The sequence below is a fragment of the Xenopus laevis genome, chromosome 6L, assembly GCF_017654675.1.
Source record: "Xenopus laevis strain J_2021 chromosome 6L, Xenopus_laevis_v10.1, whole genome shotgun sequence".
Lineage (NCBI taxonomy): Eukaryota > Metazoa > Chordata > Amphibia > Anura > Pipidae > Xenopus > Xenopus laevis.
The window spans coordinates 111762250-111781267 of NC_054381.1; the positions used below are offsets into that span (position 1 = coordinate 111762250).

Genomic DNA, 19018 nt, shown 5'->3' on the forward strand with positions numbered 1-19018 from the left:
TTATAGCAACTGAAGAAGAGAGTAGAATCCATTGTTGCAGGGTGCAGATAGGGTAATATTTCAGCGGAATCATTAACACTTTCAATGCTGGTAGGATAGGATAGAATAATTGACTTACCTTGGGTAGCAATATAGTAATTTGGCCTATGATAACCCTAAAACCAGAAAAAAAGTGAAACAGAATCAGCAAGATATATTCTGTAAGTATAACCCTTGTATCCCCCAACAATTATTTGTATCACATTCAACTCGTTCCGGTGGCACACATTGCTATCTGACATCATGAGACAATCTAAAGTGGAATTACAGAGCTGCAGGCGAATGGATTTCTCATCTTTAGAGGCTTAGAGAAGCTTAGGAAGTGAGAAAATTGGGAAAAAGGTATCAGCTAGAAAAAAAGACACCGGAACATGACACAATTGAACCCAATTTGTTAAACTAGACACAACAGCAGTGAAATCTTTGAGGAATCAGAGCATTAGACACTAATACAGCTAATAAGCAAGGATCAGTCGATTGGATGGATTGCTTAAATGTAACCATCTACCTACAGATGTCATTGGTTCTTGTAGTTGAGCAACAGGTAGTGGATGACTATAGTAAGAGCAATCTGAATTTCCCTTACAATAGCTCATCATGTCACTTCATTTAACACAGTTGTGCTGTGAACTGTGTGATGTCGAAATAAAGTTTTCTCTATCTGTAGTTGGAGATCCCTGGCCTAAAGCCCAGGTTATCAAGGCATCATTAAACAGGAGCTGTAGCCAATAATAGGAATAGAATGTAAAAGTCAGCTTTTTGCAGGAAGATTGATGATGCTAAATCTCTGTGTGACTCATGGAAGATCAGGAAGAGCTGACAAGTCGGCAGCCACAGAAGAACTTGTCGTAGCGGGAGACACTAGAGGGAGAGAGACTGTGCATTCTCTGTCGGTTTCATGCTTCCCTCTCGCTCTGTGAGATCTCAGCCAAGCAATGGGGACATGAGAGGAATGTTAAGTGTTCAGCATCCTTTAGAGACACAACACACTGCTAATTTTTGTATTCTTAAAAGCGATTCACCACCTGCTGTCCTAAAGATACCCGCTCATTTGTAGTACGAAGCTTTGCTGCTAATTAACCACATGCAGTATATCAATATGCAAACTAATGCACACAAATATTAATAACTCTGGAACAAATAAAGTAAGTAGTCCCACGTGAACACAGGAAAAAAGGCATCTGATTTGAGAGCCAAAAACAATAGCTAAATATGATAAACTATATCCAGTAGCCCAAATCTACATACTATGACTTATTTTCAGAATAACTGCAGTGTGTAAGATACACAATTTGCATGCAATCTACAATGGCTTTTACCCAAGATGCAGCATTATGTCCCAGAATTCCAGTTGCAATTCATGTGCAATATACTAACGAGGATGCAAATTAGCATTGTGACCATGTTTAAGGGCTCTTACAGATGAGCGTTTTTACCTGCGCTCCCCTGCGTTCCGTTTTTCTGCGTTCAGCCGCAGGGGAGCGCAGGGATAGACGCATTACATTTTTTCCAATGGGGCTGTACTCACACAGGCGCGTGTAGGCGCCGAACGCAGGAAAAATGCAGCATGTTGCGTCTCAACCTGCGTTCGGCGCCTACACGCGTCTGTGTGAGTAAGAGCCCTTAGTATGGATGTGAATTAAATAAGATCTCACAGTGATGCACATGGTAGATGTGTGGTTGAGTATATAGGTGCAAAATGCACCTAGTGTATATGCCCAACTTGCTTCTGTGACCTGTACTTTTAACCTCGTGACTCATGTACAGTATGCAGTGAAATGGAAGTAACCAACATTTTGGTGCAAGTACAGGTATGAGACCTGTTATCCAGAATACTCGATACCTGGGGGTTTTCCGGATAATGGATATTTTTGTAATTTGGATCTCCATATCTTAAGTCTACTATAAAATCATGTAAACATTAAATAAACCCAATAGGCTGGTTTTGCTTCCAATAAGGATTAATTATATCTTAATTTGGATCAAGTACAAGCTTCTGTTTTATTCTATTGGAAACACCCTTTCCGTAATTTGAAGCTTTCTAGATAATGGGTTTCCAGATAACGGATCCCATACCTGTACAGGAAAGATTGGAATAGGGCACTATTTGATGGAATTATGAGTTCATGCTAGTGATTGTAAATGATTCCTGTTGTTTGGCCAGATTCAGTTCAATGACAAAATATTATCTCATGGTTTATCAGGTGAAAGCTTCATGGAAGTCTATAGGAATATCTGCAATATTGAATTAAGAGGAAGAGTTGTCTTCTAGAATTGAATCTGGGACTATTGATGGACGATTTTGTCCCGTTCCTCTGAAATATGTACGCATTGCCCATGTAATTCGCAAATTGATGTTAAATACGCAAAACAGTTTTCATGCGGGCCTCATGACGCTGGACACAATTCCGACGCTGGCGACAATTTAACACACATTAAAATCAATGGGCGTGCTTTAAATGTCGGAATTGTCGCGGCATTGGAAATTGTCGCCGGCATCAAAAAAAAGTTGCAGGGAGTTTTTGCACCAATTTCGCTAATTTATTCGCCGACGATGAAAGACGGAAGTTTCACACCTGGCAAATAAATGTGCCCATCACTATCTGGAACCACTTGGTAAAGTACAAACTATTACAAACCATTAGGGTCACATTTACCATTTAGTCACGCAAGGCCCTTGTCTAGAGCAAGAGCTTTAAATTTGCTGAAAAAAATCCCTCCCCCGCTGGAAACTTGCAGATTAATTCTACAGAGCTTGGGAGGGTACAGGTATGGGATCCATTATCTGGAAACCCATTATCCAGAAAGCTCCGAATTATGGAATGTCCGTCTACCAAAGACTCCATTATATCCAAATAATCCAGATTTTTAAAAATGATTTTCTTTTTGTCTGCAATTATAAAACAGTACATTGTACTTGATCCAAACTAAGATATAATTAATCCTTATTGGAGGGAAACCAGCCTATTGGGTTTATTTCATTTTTAAATGATTTTCTTGTAGACTTAATGTATTAAGATCCAAATTACGAACAGATGAATATAAGCTAATTGTAGGCTCTGCTTTATAAAGGTGTAATGTGTGCATATAAGAAAATGCGATGTAAAAATTACAGTTAAATATATGGATGTTTGGCTGTATAATAATGATGTGCCTTAAACCTTCCCTTCAGGGGCGTAACTATAGAGGAAGCAGACCCTGCGGCTGCAGGGGGGCCCAGGAGGTATAGGGGCCTGTGAGGTCCTAATTGATATATAATTTAAATAAATATAGGTAAAACTGGTCAACCTGGGAACCTGAGAAATAATCTGCTGTGGGGCCCAGTAATATCTAGTTACGCCACTGCTTCCCTTTTTCTTTTCTGTACCCCCTCCTTTATTTTTTTACTGAAAAAGCTTCAATAAAAATTTATGATTTAAAAAAAAAAAATCCAAATTACTGAAAGTATCCGGAAAGTCCAAGTTCCCGAGCATTCTGGATTACAGGTCTCATACCTGTACCTGAATGTCTGTGCTGTCAGATACACAGTAGGATACCAATATGTGCACATGTTCCAATTGGACTGCATGGTGATATGCTGAGCTTTGGTGTCTAGGCACCAGACTATAATACAGGGCTGCAAACTATATATTATATTGTTTAACAATTTAACATAGATATTAAGGGCTCTTACTCACTGGCGTTCTGACTTGCGCAGGAATAGACGCATGTCATTATTTCAAATGGGGTTGTACTCACTCAGGTGCGTGTAGGCGCCGAACGCAGGAAAAATGCAGCATGTTGCGTCTCAACCTGCGTTCGGCGCCTACACGCGCCTGAGTGAGTACAGCCCCATTTGAAATAATGACATGCGTCTATTCCTGCGCTCCCCTGCGGCTAAACGCCAAAAAACGGAACGCAGGGGAGCGCAGGTCAGAACGCCAGTGAGTAAGAGCCCTTAATATATATTCATCAGGGATGTGCAACCTCAAACTGACAGCTCTAGGTGGAGGCCCTAACTTTCCTGGCTGCCAGGGGCCCGTCTCATTATGCACATTCTGATCGATGTGAGGCTCCACAATAGATGCATGCAGGCACTTAAACAGCCATCATAAAGATGTTTACAGCAATGAAAAAAAGAATTGCATTAATTACAGCTCTCCTTATCATGAGGCTTTCCAAAATTACTCCAAAAGTGTGAAAATGAAAAACCGATCCAACAATTAAACATAATTGAAACAAGTACAAATTAGCTTAGGGGCTGTGTGCACAAGTGATGTGCCTGGAATACTTTGTGAGCATTCAATGACTGCACGTGCATTTTAACAGACTGCAATTAAGCTGCTGCTGGTTTTTTTTTTTTAAAGGATCCTGTTTGCTGAGAAAGAAGTCATGGGATACACCAGGCATAGCTCGTGTGCTATATCATTTTGTATGAGCTCCATCAAATGTGAAATGTTTTATGATTCTGCATCGCAATTTAAATGTGCATCTGAAAAACAATAATGCAAACTTAGGGGCAGATTTATGAAGGGTCAAAGTAAATTTGAGGGAATTTTCGAAGTAAAGAAATTCGAAATTCAAAGTAATTTTTTAGATACTTCGACCATCGAATAGGATACTACGACTTCGAATTTACTTTGAATTCGGTTTGAAGTAAAAATCGTTTGAATATTCGACCATTCGACCAATCTATGTACTGTCTCTTTAAAAAAACTTTGACTTCAATACTTTGCCAAATGAAACCTGCCGAAGTGCTATGTTAGCCTATGGGGACCTTCTACATAATTTTTCTAAGTTTTTGGAAGTCAAAGTAAAATCGTTCGATCATATGATAAAATAGTTCAAATCATTCAATTCGAAGGATTTAATCGTTCGATCAAACTATTTTACTTTGACCGTAGAATACCCAAATTCAATGGAAAAAAAAAGTTTGAATTCGATATCCAAATTCGAAGTATTTTAATTGAATGGTCGAATTTCGAAGTATTTTTTACTTTGGAATACGACGACCCTTGATAAATCTGCCCCTTGATATTGCTCTACTACTTTTGTCTACATAACTGAATTCTGTTCTAAAAAAATGACCATGATGATATTTAAAGGGGTTGTTCACCTTTGAATTAATTTTTGGTATGATGTAGAGAGTGATATTCTGAGACAATTTGCAATTGGCTATAATTTTTTATTATTTGTGGTTTTTGAGTTATTTAGCTTTTCATAGCTTTGCATCCAGCAGCTCTCCAGTTGGCAATTTCAGCAATCTGGTTGCTAGGGTCCAAATTAACCTAGCAACCAAGCATTGATTTGAATAAGAGAATAAAATATAAATAGGGGAGGGCCTGAATAGAAAGATGAGTAATAAAAAGTAGCAATAACAAAACATTTGTAGCTTTATAGAGCATTTGTTTTTTAGATGGGGGCCAGTGACCCTTATTTGAAAGCTGGAGGAAGGTGGAAAATAATTCAAAAAATAAAAAAATGAAGGCGAATAAAAAAAAGTCTAGGGGCAGATTTATCAAGGGTCAAATTTCGAGGTTAAAAATACTTTGAAATTCGACCATCGAATTGAAATACTTCTACTTCGAATATCAAATTCGAAGTTTTTTTCAGCGAATTTGAGTATCCTGCGGTCGAAGTAAAATCGAATCGGACAATTCGAAGGATTTCAGCGATTGATCGAATGATTTTACTTCAACTTCCAAAAACTTTGGAAAATGCTCTAGAAGGTTCCCATAGACTAACATAGCACTTGGACAGGTTTAATTTGGTAAATTATTGAAATCAAAGTTTTTTTTAAAGAGACAGTACTTTGATTATCGAATGGTCGAATATTTGAACAATTTTACTTCGAGCACATTTACTAAGGGTCGAATATCGAATTAAAAGGATTTACCGCAAATCCTACGATCGATTGAAGGAAAAATGAAATGAAATTCGAAGGATTTTTCCTCAATCAAAAAAACTGATGGGGAAGGTCCCCATAGGCTAACATTGTACCTTGATAGGTTTAAACTGCTGCAGTATGTAGTCGAAGTTTTTTTTAAAGAGACAGTACTTCGACTATCGAATGGTCGAATAGTTGAACGATTTTTAGTTCGAACCGAAGTCGTAGTCGAAGGTCGTAGTAGCCTATTCGATGGTCGAAGTACCCAAAAAAATACTTCGAAATTCAAAGTTTTTTTACTTTGAATCCTTCACTCGAGCTTAGTAAATGTGCCCCGTAGTATCCTATTCGATGGTCGAAGTATCCAAAAAATTACTAATTTTTTTACTTCGAAAATTCCCTCTAATTCACTTCGACCCTTGATAAATCTGCCCCCTAGAATTGGCCATTCTATAATATAAAAAGTGTAAAGGTGAACCACCCCTTTAAATTACTTTGAGAAACTAGTTTTTCATATGATATGTGTAGATTATCTTAAATAATAGCTAAAGAAGTTTTTTGAAGCTTTTGAGCAAACCGTGGGCCATAAAAATTCATTTGAGGGCCAGATCCAGCCTTTAAATCCTCCATTTAAATAATGCTCTGGTAAAACATTTCAGGGGCTGTAAATCAACAACACTTGCTCTTTCGTTCTGTATATAACCAGGAGCTTAATCTAAAATGTCAAAAGAATAAAATGTAAAGTGCAATATCCTATGACTCCTTTTTACTAAGTAGCTGAAAGAAATCTGAATATTTATATCTCTAGAGCATCAGAGCAGCTTTTAGTATGGTTTCCTGCAGTTAAGAGTCAGACAATATACTGGGATTGCTGGTTATCTTGCTCTACCCCATCTAGCCAAGAAGTAGAAAAATATTTCAGTCTAAAAAGTCAGTTCCTTTTTGTTTTTTTTACCTGAGATGAATAAATATGGTTGCCATATCAAAGAGAGTTGCTTGGCACTTTGTCAGAGAAACCAATGAGGTGTGCAGCATGTCTTTGATCTTTTCATGCAGAGCATTTCTACTGGACTTCAGTTTAAAGGTAATGACACATGCAATGGTTTTGCTATATTTGTTTTTATTGTTTGTGGGTGTCATAAGCAGAATAAGGGTAAACTTTATTTGAAGGTAATAATCAGTGATTTCAACAGTTTGAAGTTCCAAGATCAGACATCTCAAAGAACTCTTGCTCCAGTGTATTGGAAATTAAGTTTATGCTTAAGATACGTTGTACAGTGGATCAGTAATCAGTTCAGAAGAATGGTGAAGTGATTTCTTTATGACCATTTAATAAGCAAGTAAAGTTAATGGCTAATCAGACCAAGAACATGGGAATATTAAAAAGTTCCTAGCATTAAAATGCTATGTTGGCCGTTCCCTAATTAAAAGTAAATGGTTGTTCCAGTTCATGACTTTTACTTCCAGGTTTCTATTAGTGTGTTGCGCCTACACAACCTACTGATTTGGATTCACATAGGGTCCATTGGCATGCCAGAACAGGGTTTTCCAGATAAGGGATCCCTCTTTAATTTGAATCCTTATGACTTAAATCTGCTAAAAATCATTTAAACGTTAAATAAAACTAATAGGATTGTTTTGCCTCCAATAAGGAGGCATTACATCTTAGCTGGGATCACATACAAAGTACTGTTTTATTATTACAGACAAAAAAAGAAATCATGTTCTAACATTTTCATTATTTGTTCAAAATGGAGTCTATGGAAGATGGCCTTCCTGTAATTCAGAGCTTTCTGGATAATGGATCCCATATCTGTAGTGGCAAGAAAAACTTGCATTGCACCTGCATTGGGAAAACTCTTGCAAGTTGCAGCACAAAGTTTTAGAAAGCACCTGCCATTACAATGGAATAATGGTGGGAAATGCTGCACAGTGGGTGAAAAATTATATTTTTGTACCTATCACAGTGTATTTGAATTCATACATGACAAAGTGTTATTTTTTCAACTTTATATGCTTTAAATGTGAAAAAAACACAAGTCATAACTGTACAGAAAACTTTACACAAAACTTCCTATACCATCTTTGTTTAAAAGCTATAGCAATGCTATGGACCAATTTTTATTTGCACATGCTGTGTAAAAATTGCTTTGTATATATCATTTTAACAGTGCCTAGTTTGAAAGCATCCTTTAAATACCACACAGCATTAAAACATTTAGAGACAACATAACAATGGTATGGTAATTATATAATGATTCTGTGGGGACTACTACATTTTCTTTCAATATTTGATTTGCCAAGTACATATTATCCTGAGCTCCTGCAGAATTATAATATAGCCAAACTAAGCCATCATTGCTACAGTTTTAATTCTTGCATAATAATCATAGAAATCACTGCCGGTTTTAAAATTAGAGAAATAAAACCTGTCCTGAAATAAAATCTTAATAACTTGCTTATAAAATAAATACACAAATAAATGGCATGTATTCTAATAATGCACTCATCTAATAGGAAATAGAGGATTGATGCATAATTCTTCATGTAGTGCCAAAATTATTATAATGAGCAATGAGTTATAGGCAGCTTTAACAAACTTTATGTAAATGGACGCCACAGTGTCTTCAGGCTAAATTCAGTACAGGTATGGGATCTGTTATCCGGAAACCCATTATCTAGAAAGCTCTGAATTAAGGAAAGGCTGTATCCCATAGAATCTATTTTATCCAAATAATTCACATTTTAAATAATGATTTCCTTTTTCTCTGTAATAATAAAACAGTAGCTTGTACTTGATCCAAACTTAGATATAATTAATCCTTATTGGAAGCAGAACCAGCCTATTGGGGTTATTTAGGGGCAGATTTATCAAGGGTCAATTTTGAAGTGGAAAAAAATTCGACCATCGAATTGGATAACTTCAACTTCGAATGTCGAAGTTTTTTTATCGAATTTGGCCGTTTTTGGTCGAACTAAAAACGTTGATCGTACAATGAAGTCCTTCGAATCGAACAATGAAGTCCTTCGAATCGAACAATGAAATCCTTCTAATCGAACGATTTTCATCGATCGATCGCACGAACGATTTTCCTTCGACTTCTAAAGACTTAGCCAAATGTTGGCTATGGGTTCTAGGAGGTCCCCATACGCTAACATAGCAATTCGGCAGGTTTAAGATGGCGAAGTGTCGAAGTTGAACTTTTTTAAAGAGATAGAATTTCGATTTTCGAAGTCGAACTTTTTTATTTCGAATCAAAGTCGAATTTAGGCCTATTCGATGGACGAAGTACCCAAAAATTAGTTCAAAATTCGAACTTTTTAAATTTGCAAATTTACTTCGACCCTTAGTAAATCTGCCCCTTAATGGTACATGATATTCTAGCAGACTAATATATGAAGATCCAAATTACAGAAAGATACCTTATCAGGAAAGCCCCAGGTCCCATACCCCAGGTCCCATAGCTGTATAGTGCAAAGGGATTATACATTTAAATTAAGGAAAATATGATATTTTTGGAAAAGTTGGTTTTGTTCATATCCTTTAAAGTAAGCTGATGATATCACCCCCAGTTACCATGAACACAGAGAGTAAGGGTCACTCATATGTATGCAGATACATTTTTCTAACAGATTATTTAATTTTCCTAAGTGTTACTGATTAAATGAGTGATGTGATCATTTTATACACAGGAGACTATTATAATTTAATCTGTATATTTTTACTTGGATGTATTAATTTTTATTGTATTGTTTTTTTATATTTGGTTTCTTGACCCTAAACTCTAGGGTCTTTACAGCTGGGAGGGCAGGGGAAACATATATCTCTTATACTCTTTGGCTTGTCTTTATACTAGCCTGTATAACAACATAGAGCTCAGGTCACTCAGTAGCTGGATAGACCAGTGTTTCAGAACTGTTCCTGATTTGCTCTTCTGTGCTTATCCAGAAAATATGCATTGGGGGGTGAATCAGTTTGGAAACCAGTGGGTTGTCCCTCAGAGAGACTAGCCAATGAATGTTAATAGACACTATAGGACTAATTTATAAGCACTGGGCGAATTTTCACCTGAACAGTATGTTATTGTAAATAATCAGCCCAGGGTTTGGGGAAAGGCTGCAATGGGCTAGGGTGGCAGAATTTTAGGGGCTGAATGCCACCCTACTGCATCACAATGGGTTCAGAAACACTGGGGACATGCAGGAGATTTGCTAGCTCTTTAAATCTCCTCTGCACCAATCCCCAATCCCCATGCTCCAGACCCAACGAGATAAGACTTGCACATGCGTACGTGCACATATGAATGGAGGAGGTGGGAAGGGAGGAAGGGGGGTCGATGACTGGTCCTGGCCAAGAGCACCCTGTGTATAAATCTGGCCCTGCAAATAATCATTAACCTGTTTTAGATAGTTGTAAGTAGAAAAAAGAATCTAACATCTGATTGGTTGCCATGTGTTACGGTCATGGTACAAATTTGCTTTTTTGTTTATATATGACCTCAAGCCATGAAACAACCATGTGTCATAGAAATATCCCTGTTGTACATTATATGTCAAAATAGTGGATAAATACTGTAAGTCACTGTGTAAAATTAAATAGTTGAAGATAACACAATAAACACATTGGCACTCATGGGTGTCCACAGAAAAGTTTCCAGTGGGGGGAAATTTGGCCAATATAGCATCCCACTGAAAAGGAATCCTTTCATGATAATGCAGTAGATAACCTAAATAACACTTACCTTGGAGTGAGAAATGTAAAGAAAACGGTTTGTGTTGTTGGGATTTAAATTTACAAACAATTTCTTGGAACTAGCTGGAGAAGTCAGGGTGGGGGAATTGAATCCTTGTTCCCTTCTGCAGACACCCATTTTACTGTTATCCAACATACTAATACATGTGTAGGAGCCCTTATCTACAAACCGGTCATCCAGAAAACTCCAAATTATAAGAAGGGCATCTCCTATAGATTCCTTTTTAAGCAAATCATTTTAATACTGTTTTATTACTACAGAGAAAAGGAGTTATTTTATTAAAATGATGTCTATGTGAGATGGCCTTCCTGAATTTCAGAGCTTCCTGTTTAACGACTTTTTGGATAACAGATCCTATACCTGCACATCTCATTTATGTAAAAACTTATCTTTTCCCTATAATGTGAATTTTTATGAAAAACCAGAACTGGATATCTTAATGCATCAGAATTATTAATAACTGCCTGATGAATTAAAATACCCAATAAATGTATACACATTCTACAACACATTATTTTCAATTACACTTTAAAAAGCTTATCCACAAACGAATCCTATGTAAAATGGCTCATTCTAATGTAAAACATTAAGTTAACATGATGCAGTATGAACAAAGGAGTGCTATTCAATAATTAAATGCATATTGCATATTTAATGAAATGGCTTACTTGCATTAAAAGCACTGGTTAACAGCTGCACTCTCCTTTGAAGGGAACTTAAAAGTGCAGAAATGACAAGAGATTGCAAATCACAGCACTAGAAATTGAATAGTTTTGTCACATTAATATGCAAGCAGCTTTCTGTTTAATGAATCATTATGGCAAACTGTTGACAGGAAAAGGAAATAACATTTACTTGATCCACTGAATCATCAGGAGTCAAATAAACTTAAAACATTTGTGCTCCTAAAATCGTCTGCAACTTGTTCATAAAGATATCTAACACTGATTCACCCAGTGTGCTCATTGGTTTGTATCTGTACAATGACAAGCAACTGTCAGACGCCAAGCTGTAGAGGAACTTCAACTTATGTTATCGCCCTGCAGGCTGTGTTGGCAGGGAGACGGTAGAATTGCAACAACTGGAACAGAGAAGTTTGTCTATCCCTGCATGGAATGTGATACTGCCATCAAAGAAGCCACTCCTTTCATTACAAACAATAGTATCAGTGTTTAGATCTATATTTATATGAGTTTAGAGTTGATTGGGTTGTCCTGGTGCTCTCAGAGAAAACTCTGACACAGTCAAGATAACCCTGCCTTCGTTTTAAGGAATGGGAGATGTTCTATCTGTGGTAGATGTGGTGGAGACAGTGACCTTTTGGGAACACTAGCTTTTTCCAGTCACTACCAGCATCTGCTGTTGGCAAAGTCTTTCCCATCCTTCTAAACAGGGATGGATCAAAGGTAGGTAGCAAAGGTACTTGCCTCAGATGCAAAATAAGTAGTAACCATTTGCCGGGAAAAATTGTTGAGAATAGGAGCCATTGCTAAGTAAGCAGTGGTGGGGGAGAGGGCCAGTAGTTAATAAGTGCCAGGGAAGGGGCACATGGCTATGAGGTCAATCAATTCCGTTTGTTCTAAACATACTTTTGCCTATTGTTTTAATCAGGAAAAATCTTTAATTATTATTTCCTCAGGGCAAGTGGAGCTTTTCTATGTTTGGTCCTTGCTTGGTCGATATTTAGATTACCAGAACACAGATAATCCTGCATAATGGACTCCCCATAACATAACATAAAGGGGAAGGGAAGGTGTTGTATATTGATAATCTTATTATCTGACTCACAAGAACCAAACATGGAGTAGCTTAAATTTTCCAGGTTTCCTGTTTAACTCAAAAATCACATTTTTTTCTTGATTAAAACAAGAAGCATATAGAATTTTTAGCACAATCCCTATTCATTGAACTCATGTTGAACATGCCCCTTTCTTTAGCTAGAAGGAAACACATTTTATGACAACATGCATTTAAATACAAACAGCTAAGTGTGCAAAGTCTGCTTCAAGAAGTGTACATACGTCAACAAAGTTTCCATTGATATAGTCTGAGCTGGCTTCTTCTTCAGTGCTTTGGAGTCTCACACGAGAATGGTCATCTGAAACACAGTTGAGTTTGCAAAATTTAATAAAAAGGGCAGCTTATGTTAAATACAATGTATTTTAGTGCAAGCTAAATCAGAGGTAATTATAAACTGTTAAGTATTTAAAGTTTGGTCTGATGTAGTATTTAAAAGCCCTGAAGATGGGTATCAACAGTCACGCAATAGTTAGATTATGTTAACACAGTAGGGGGCATTTACTATTCCCTGGAATAAGAACAGAGGTCAGAAGAACAAGAACTTTAAGGGGCATACTAAAAACACTAAGGGGCATAGAGGATATCTCTGCAGTTAGAGAACACTTTCCCAATGGGATTTCCTGGTTACACTTGAAAGGTCAGCAATTAGGGTAAATACCATCCTATACATTTTTTTAACAATGGCCAATGTTTTCCTATACGTTATCTATAACGTTGTTAGGACCTAAGGGCACCCAACCATAGGCTTTACCATCAATGGTTTGGCTTGAACTTAAAGGGATACTGTCATGGGAAAAAACATTTTTTCAAAATATATCAGTTAATAGTGCTGCTCCAGCAGAATTCTGCACTGAAATCCATTTCTCAAAAGAACAGATTTTTTTATATTCAATTTTGAAATTTGACATGGGGCTAGACATATTGTCAATTTCCCAGCTGCCCCAAGTCATGTGACTTGTGCTCTGATAAACTTCAATCACTCTTTACTGCTGTACTGCAAGTTGGAGTAATTCACCCCCTCCCTTTTCCCCCCAGCAGCCAAACAAAAGAACAATAGGAAGGTAACCAGATAACAGCTCCCTAACACAAGATAACAGCTGCCTGGTAGATGTAACAACAGCACTCAATAGTAAAAACCCATGTCCCACTGAGACACATTCAGTTACAATGAAAAGGAAAAACAGCCGCCTGCCAGAAAGCATTTCTCTCCTAAAGTGCAGGCACAAGTCATATGACTGGGGGCAGCTGGGAAATTGACAAAATGTCTAGCCCCATGTCAGATTTCAAAATTGAATATAAAAAAATCTGTTTGCTCTTTTGAGAAATGGATTTCAGTGCAGAATTCTGCTTGAGTAGCTCTATTAACTGATGCGTTTTGAAAAAAACATGTTTTCCCATGACAGTATCCCTTTAAAGATTCTGACAGCTACTGAGTTAAAGGGAGAGTGAAAGTATTTTCCTATGCACGTAGCAACTAACTGTAATGTAAATACCTGTAAGCACAGGAAAAAGAAATTAGTCTAATGCACAGATGGAAATTCCCAATCCCAACCCTACTAGGCGTTTGATCAAAGCTTCCCTCACATGTCACTTGAAATAGGATGAATTATTTAGTATTAACATGTATGCGATCTGTGTGCCCTTAATGTTTTTAAAACATGTTTAATTCAAATAAAGTAGAAGGTTTTAAAATCACACAAATGAAGACTGTTGTATTCTAACTAAATTAGCAACATCCTTGGCTGCTGTGTATGCCACAAACAAAATTTAGCTTTGGCAGCTTCTTTGTACTGGTGTCATGATTGATAAGGGTGCATAGTTCTCCATTAAATATTGTTTAAATGTTATGTAACTGTCACATGAACTCACTTGGGAAACAGAATGTAAACTAGAAGTTGGCAATATTGCACAGCAAAAGCCTTACTTAAAAAAAAACAAATCAATATATAAGACTACTTCCTGGTAAATCCCTATTAGAACAGAAGCTCTTCATGGTGTTGTAAACAAAATTATTCTTGTGACTAAAGTTGAGTTCAGGAGCTTTGTTGGCGAAAATTTAAAAATGTTTGTGTAAACAAGTAAAAGAAAATTGTATTAAATGTGTATTCTAAATCTCCATTCCACAAAGATTTCATTTGCAAATTTAGATGTAAATCCAACAAGGAAACAGTAAAACAATTGTGATTGCTCTTCATCAGTAGTCCAATTACAGAGAAATTGAGAAGGGAATTAGCTAAATCATAACTGCATGAAATCCCAAAAGATTTGTCTGCTTGCTGATTATTACAAAATGCACCTTTCTGGAACCAATTTGGGATAGCACCTCTTTTCTTTGCTTAAAAAAATAAAAAGCTAATTAAATGTAATTCCGTTGACAAAGGTGGCATCAGAAGCCTGACTGAAATATCTCATAGTGACAATGCACAGCAAACTAAACAGTCTTATTTGTATTTATCAGCAGCATTCCTATAAGGCAGTGATCCCCAAACTCATGAGCAACATGTTGCTCACCAACCTATTGGAAGTTGCTCCCAATGGCTTCAAATCGGGTACTTAATTTGAATTCCAACTAAGTTTAATTGCATAAAAATCAGAACTTTCTGTAGGCTGTCAGTCTACATAGAGACCACCAACAGCCAATCACAGCCCATATTTGGCACCCAAGGAACTTTTTGCATACTTATGTTGTTCTCCAACCTTTTTTACATCTGAAAGTTTCTCAAGTGTTAAAAAGGTTCAGGAACCCTGCTATAAAGTGCTTCCTGAATGGTTTATTGCATCAAATCCTCATTCAGTTAATGGCCAATCATTAGGTGGGGTGGCTGCAAAAAAGTCATAATTATTTGTCCAAATATACTCAAGTTTAAGAGTGAAATGTGACCAATGAGGCAATAGCCCAGACTGCTAATTAGAGGAATGTATGTATATATATATATATATATATATATACACACACCGTAAAACTCCGCACACTTCGTTATGTAATCATTCACCGGGGGCTGTGTATAGATTGCCAAATCCATAAAGTATGGCATCTTGAGAAAGGTTCTAAACTATGAACCGAAACGTTGATGTAATGTTAATTACCTTTTCTAAAAAAATTATGACGAAAGAAACGGTGTGCGATTTCTATATATATATATATATATATATATATATATATATATATATATATATCAGTTTAGCTTGTATATGATCTGACGTGTTGGAATTCCCATGCTATTTAGTGAAAATTGTTTCAGCCAATGAAAAATATCAAATAAACAATAAAGACAATATAAAGCTGCCCATGCCTGCTATTTCATTCACTGCACCTTAGGTGTGTTTGTTATGGATTCAGAAAGCATTCCGCTGGTGCTTTACTTGACTTACTGGAGATTTTTTTCCTTAACTGATTATCTGCAGAAAGCTGGAAATTAGCTCAATGTGCAAGCTGGGGGTATAGCCGACTGCAAAAGGCAGCTGTTTTAAAAATACACCTGCTCTTTGGGCTTCGATGATTTATTTAACAGGTGAAAAATATGTAACCTTTTCTACTTGAACGATCTACTGATGTTTCACATTTATAAAGGTTATGAATTTGCCTGTGTAAATGAAATCTTTAATTTCAAGCTTAAATCTCTCAGAGACGAAAGTTCTCAACCTAAGATAAATGTGTGGATAATTATTCGCTGTTCAGTACATTTGTAGACAGCAAAATTAGCAGCAATAGCTCCGCAGAGGCCAAGTGCATTCTGCATCCGGATTTAAAAGGGTTAATCTGGATCTAATTTGCAGGCTTCAGTATTCATTATGCAAACACAATGTTGCTTGTGGGATTTAAACCATAATTGTCCTCCAAATGCATGCTGAAAGAATTTCATGGTCAATTTTATCTTAGTAGCTACTGTAAAAGAATGTTATGTAGAGCCACTATCATACTGTCAACACTTACAGGCAATGATATTCCCATATCTGTTCTTCATTCTGTTCTCATCTTTCTTTGCCGACTCCCATGGTGCCGACTGTCCTTCAAAGAAAGTCTGAAAAAAGGATAGATAGACTAAACGATGTGGCACATAGAAAAAGAGAGCACTAATTTCAAGGTTGCAAGCAAATTGTTGTGACTTCTTTGTTTTAAATAATAGAAAGAGATGATTGGTTAGCAGTTGATCTTCCACTTGTCTTCCATATGCGCTAAACTTAACGGTAGAATCTTTTAAAAGAAGAATCAAACAATAACTATTAGTTGATAATTTCACTTTGGGGCAGCCAAGAAGCTTCTTCTTTTCTTCAACAATAATGGGTTTTAATATTTCATTGCCCTTAAATACCCCTTAGGGCCCATACACAGAGCCCTTATGTCTGTACCAATGGAAGGTGCAAGCTGTTCTCTATGCCTATGTGCAGAACAAAACTCACACATGAACATGTGAAAATAACAGTGGACGAGGTTCTGTTCTATTACACCTTGCCCCTTCAGTTGTTGTTGAAGTACAATCCTGACTAATTAAGGGCAGCTATAAAGGGCATACTGGACAAAATTCCCTAGAGAATCTTGTACATTCTTCCTGTGACTCAGGCTACCCCCATGCATAACACATATCCATGTATAGATCGCTATACAATCAGTGTCTAAGAATAACAATTATAATTGATGATAAAACTGCACATTTTTAATGGAAACACTTGAAAAGTCTTATAGTAGAGAACTTAACACACAAAATCAGAAATCCGGATCCTAATTTACATATGCAAATTAGGGGCAGGGAGGGAAATTGCGTGACCTTTTGTCTCAAAACAAGGAAGTACAATTTTCCCCTTCCCATCCCTAATTTGCATATGCAAATTAGGATTCGATTTTGGTTCGGTATTCAGCTGAATCTTTCGCGAAGAAAAAGGGGCAGATCTATCAAGGGTTGAACTGAAAATTCGAATTTTTAAATTCGAATTTTGAGTTTATTTTGTGTAGTTCGACTAGGGAATAGTCCAAATTTGATTTGAGTTAAAAAAAAAAAAATCAAAATTCGAATTTCGAAATTTATCATGTACTCTCCCTTGAATTCCTTGAATTCAAATTTGACTATTCGCCATCTAAAACCTGCCGAATTGGTGTTATAGTCTATGGAGTCGTTTGTTGGACTTTTTTTTTGTGAACAAACTCAAATCAAATTCGATTCAAATTCAAGTCAAGTTTGCAGGTTGATCCTATTAATCCGAATGTAAAATATTCAAATTTTTTAATAAATTTCTATTGGTAATTTTTTTGGAGTTTTTTTAAACTCCCATAAACTCTAAATTTGACCCTTGATAACTATGCCCCTTAGTATGGAGATTCAAATTATGGAAAGACTTTTTTTCTAGACAGTGGCTGCAGTGAGTGCTAATGCAACTGACATGCAATTGGCATCTATTAGATAAAATATACTTGTAAAACAAGTACAGTATTAATCAACATAATGTATTTTGTACTTGGCCCATGGCAAATGCTCATTACACACTTAGGGGCTGATTCACTAACTTCGAGTGAAGGATTCGAAGTAAAAAAACTTCGAATTTCGAAGGTTTTTTTGGGCTACTTCGACCTTCGACTACGACTTCGAATCGAAGGATTTGAACTAAAAATCGTTTGACTATTCGACCATTCGATAGTCGAAGTATAGTCTCTTTAAAAAAAACTTCGACCCCCTACTTCGGCAGCTAAAAGCTACCGAAGTCAATGTTAGCCTATGGGGAAGGTCCCCATAGGCTTGCCTACCTTTTTTTGATCGAAGGATATTCCTTCCATCGTTGGATTTAAATCCTTCGAATCGTTCGGTTCGAAGGAATTTATCGTTCGATCGAAGGAATTATCCTTCGATCATACGATCGCAGAATTTGCGCTAAATCCTTCGACTTCGATATTCGAAGTCGAAGGATTTCAATTCCTAGTCGAATATCGAGGGTTAATTAACCCTCGATATTCGACCCATAGTGAATCAGCCCCTTAGTAAACCTAGACTTGAATGCCAAGTTTCTTCCGCAGTAAAATCAAAGGAATCTAGGGTGGCTAAATGCAAGGGCTTCATCAAGATTCACACTTTGCTAATAGTCTTGAGATGAGGCCAAAACCTCGGTACATTATGTGAAACACCTTAACGGTTTATGTTCCATATGGGTATTACACTGTACACCCAGGGAGCCATATGCACATTCATGCTCCAACTACAAATATTTAAACCTCTTTCTCGTCAGTAGTAATAAATTGGCTTAATCCAAGAGTTAAAAAGATCGGAACTGACAAGATAGTCTTAGTTGATTTAAGAAAAAAAAGCCAACTACCACTATTAACATATAATCTTATCATACCAAAGATTTATATCTCCAATCTGTGAATGTGTATTAAACAAAGGAGTCCATTTATCCTGTTGGACTGTGAGAATACACATGGTATCTACTAAACACGGCAGTAAACTAAAGACCCTGTCTATGTGCAAGTAAACAGACAAGAATTATAGTTTGTCTCATGAAGCTGGCAATGAGCATGAATGCTTAATTATTCAAATGGCATAAATACGATCTATATGAAAATAAAGGCTGT

At 36.7% G+C, this 19018-nt stretch overlaps 1 protein-coding gene across 18 annotated transcripts in view; it reads right to left on the reverse strand.

The window, feature by feature from the left end:
- The window catches only part of LOC108719201 (receptor-type tyrosine-protein phosphatase mu), a 470437-nt gene that overhangs the window by 60243 nt on the left and 391176 nt on the right, over positions 1-19018 (reverse strand). For all 18 annotated transcript variants that reach the window (XM_041566369.1, XM_041566373.1, XM_041566368.1 and 15 more), the window contains 3 exons: positions 16394-16481; positions 12681-12757; positions 119-155 (listed from right to left, as the gene is read on the reverse strand). In XM_041566369.1, coding sequence (XP_041422303.1) covers positions 119-155; positions 12681-12757; positions 16394-16481 — 202 coding nt within the window. The remainder of the gene's footprint in view (positions 1-118; positions 156-12680; positions 12758-16393; positions 16482-19018) is intronic.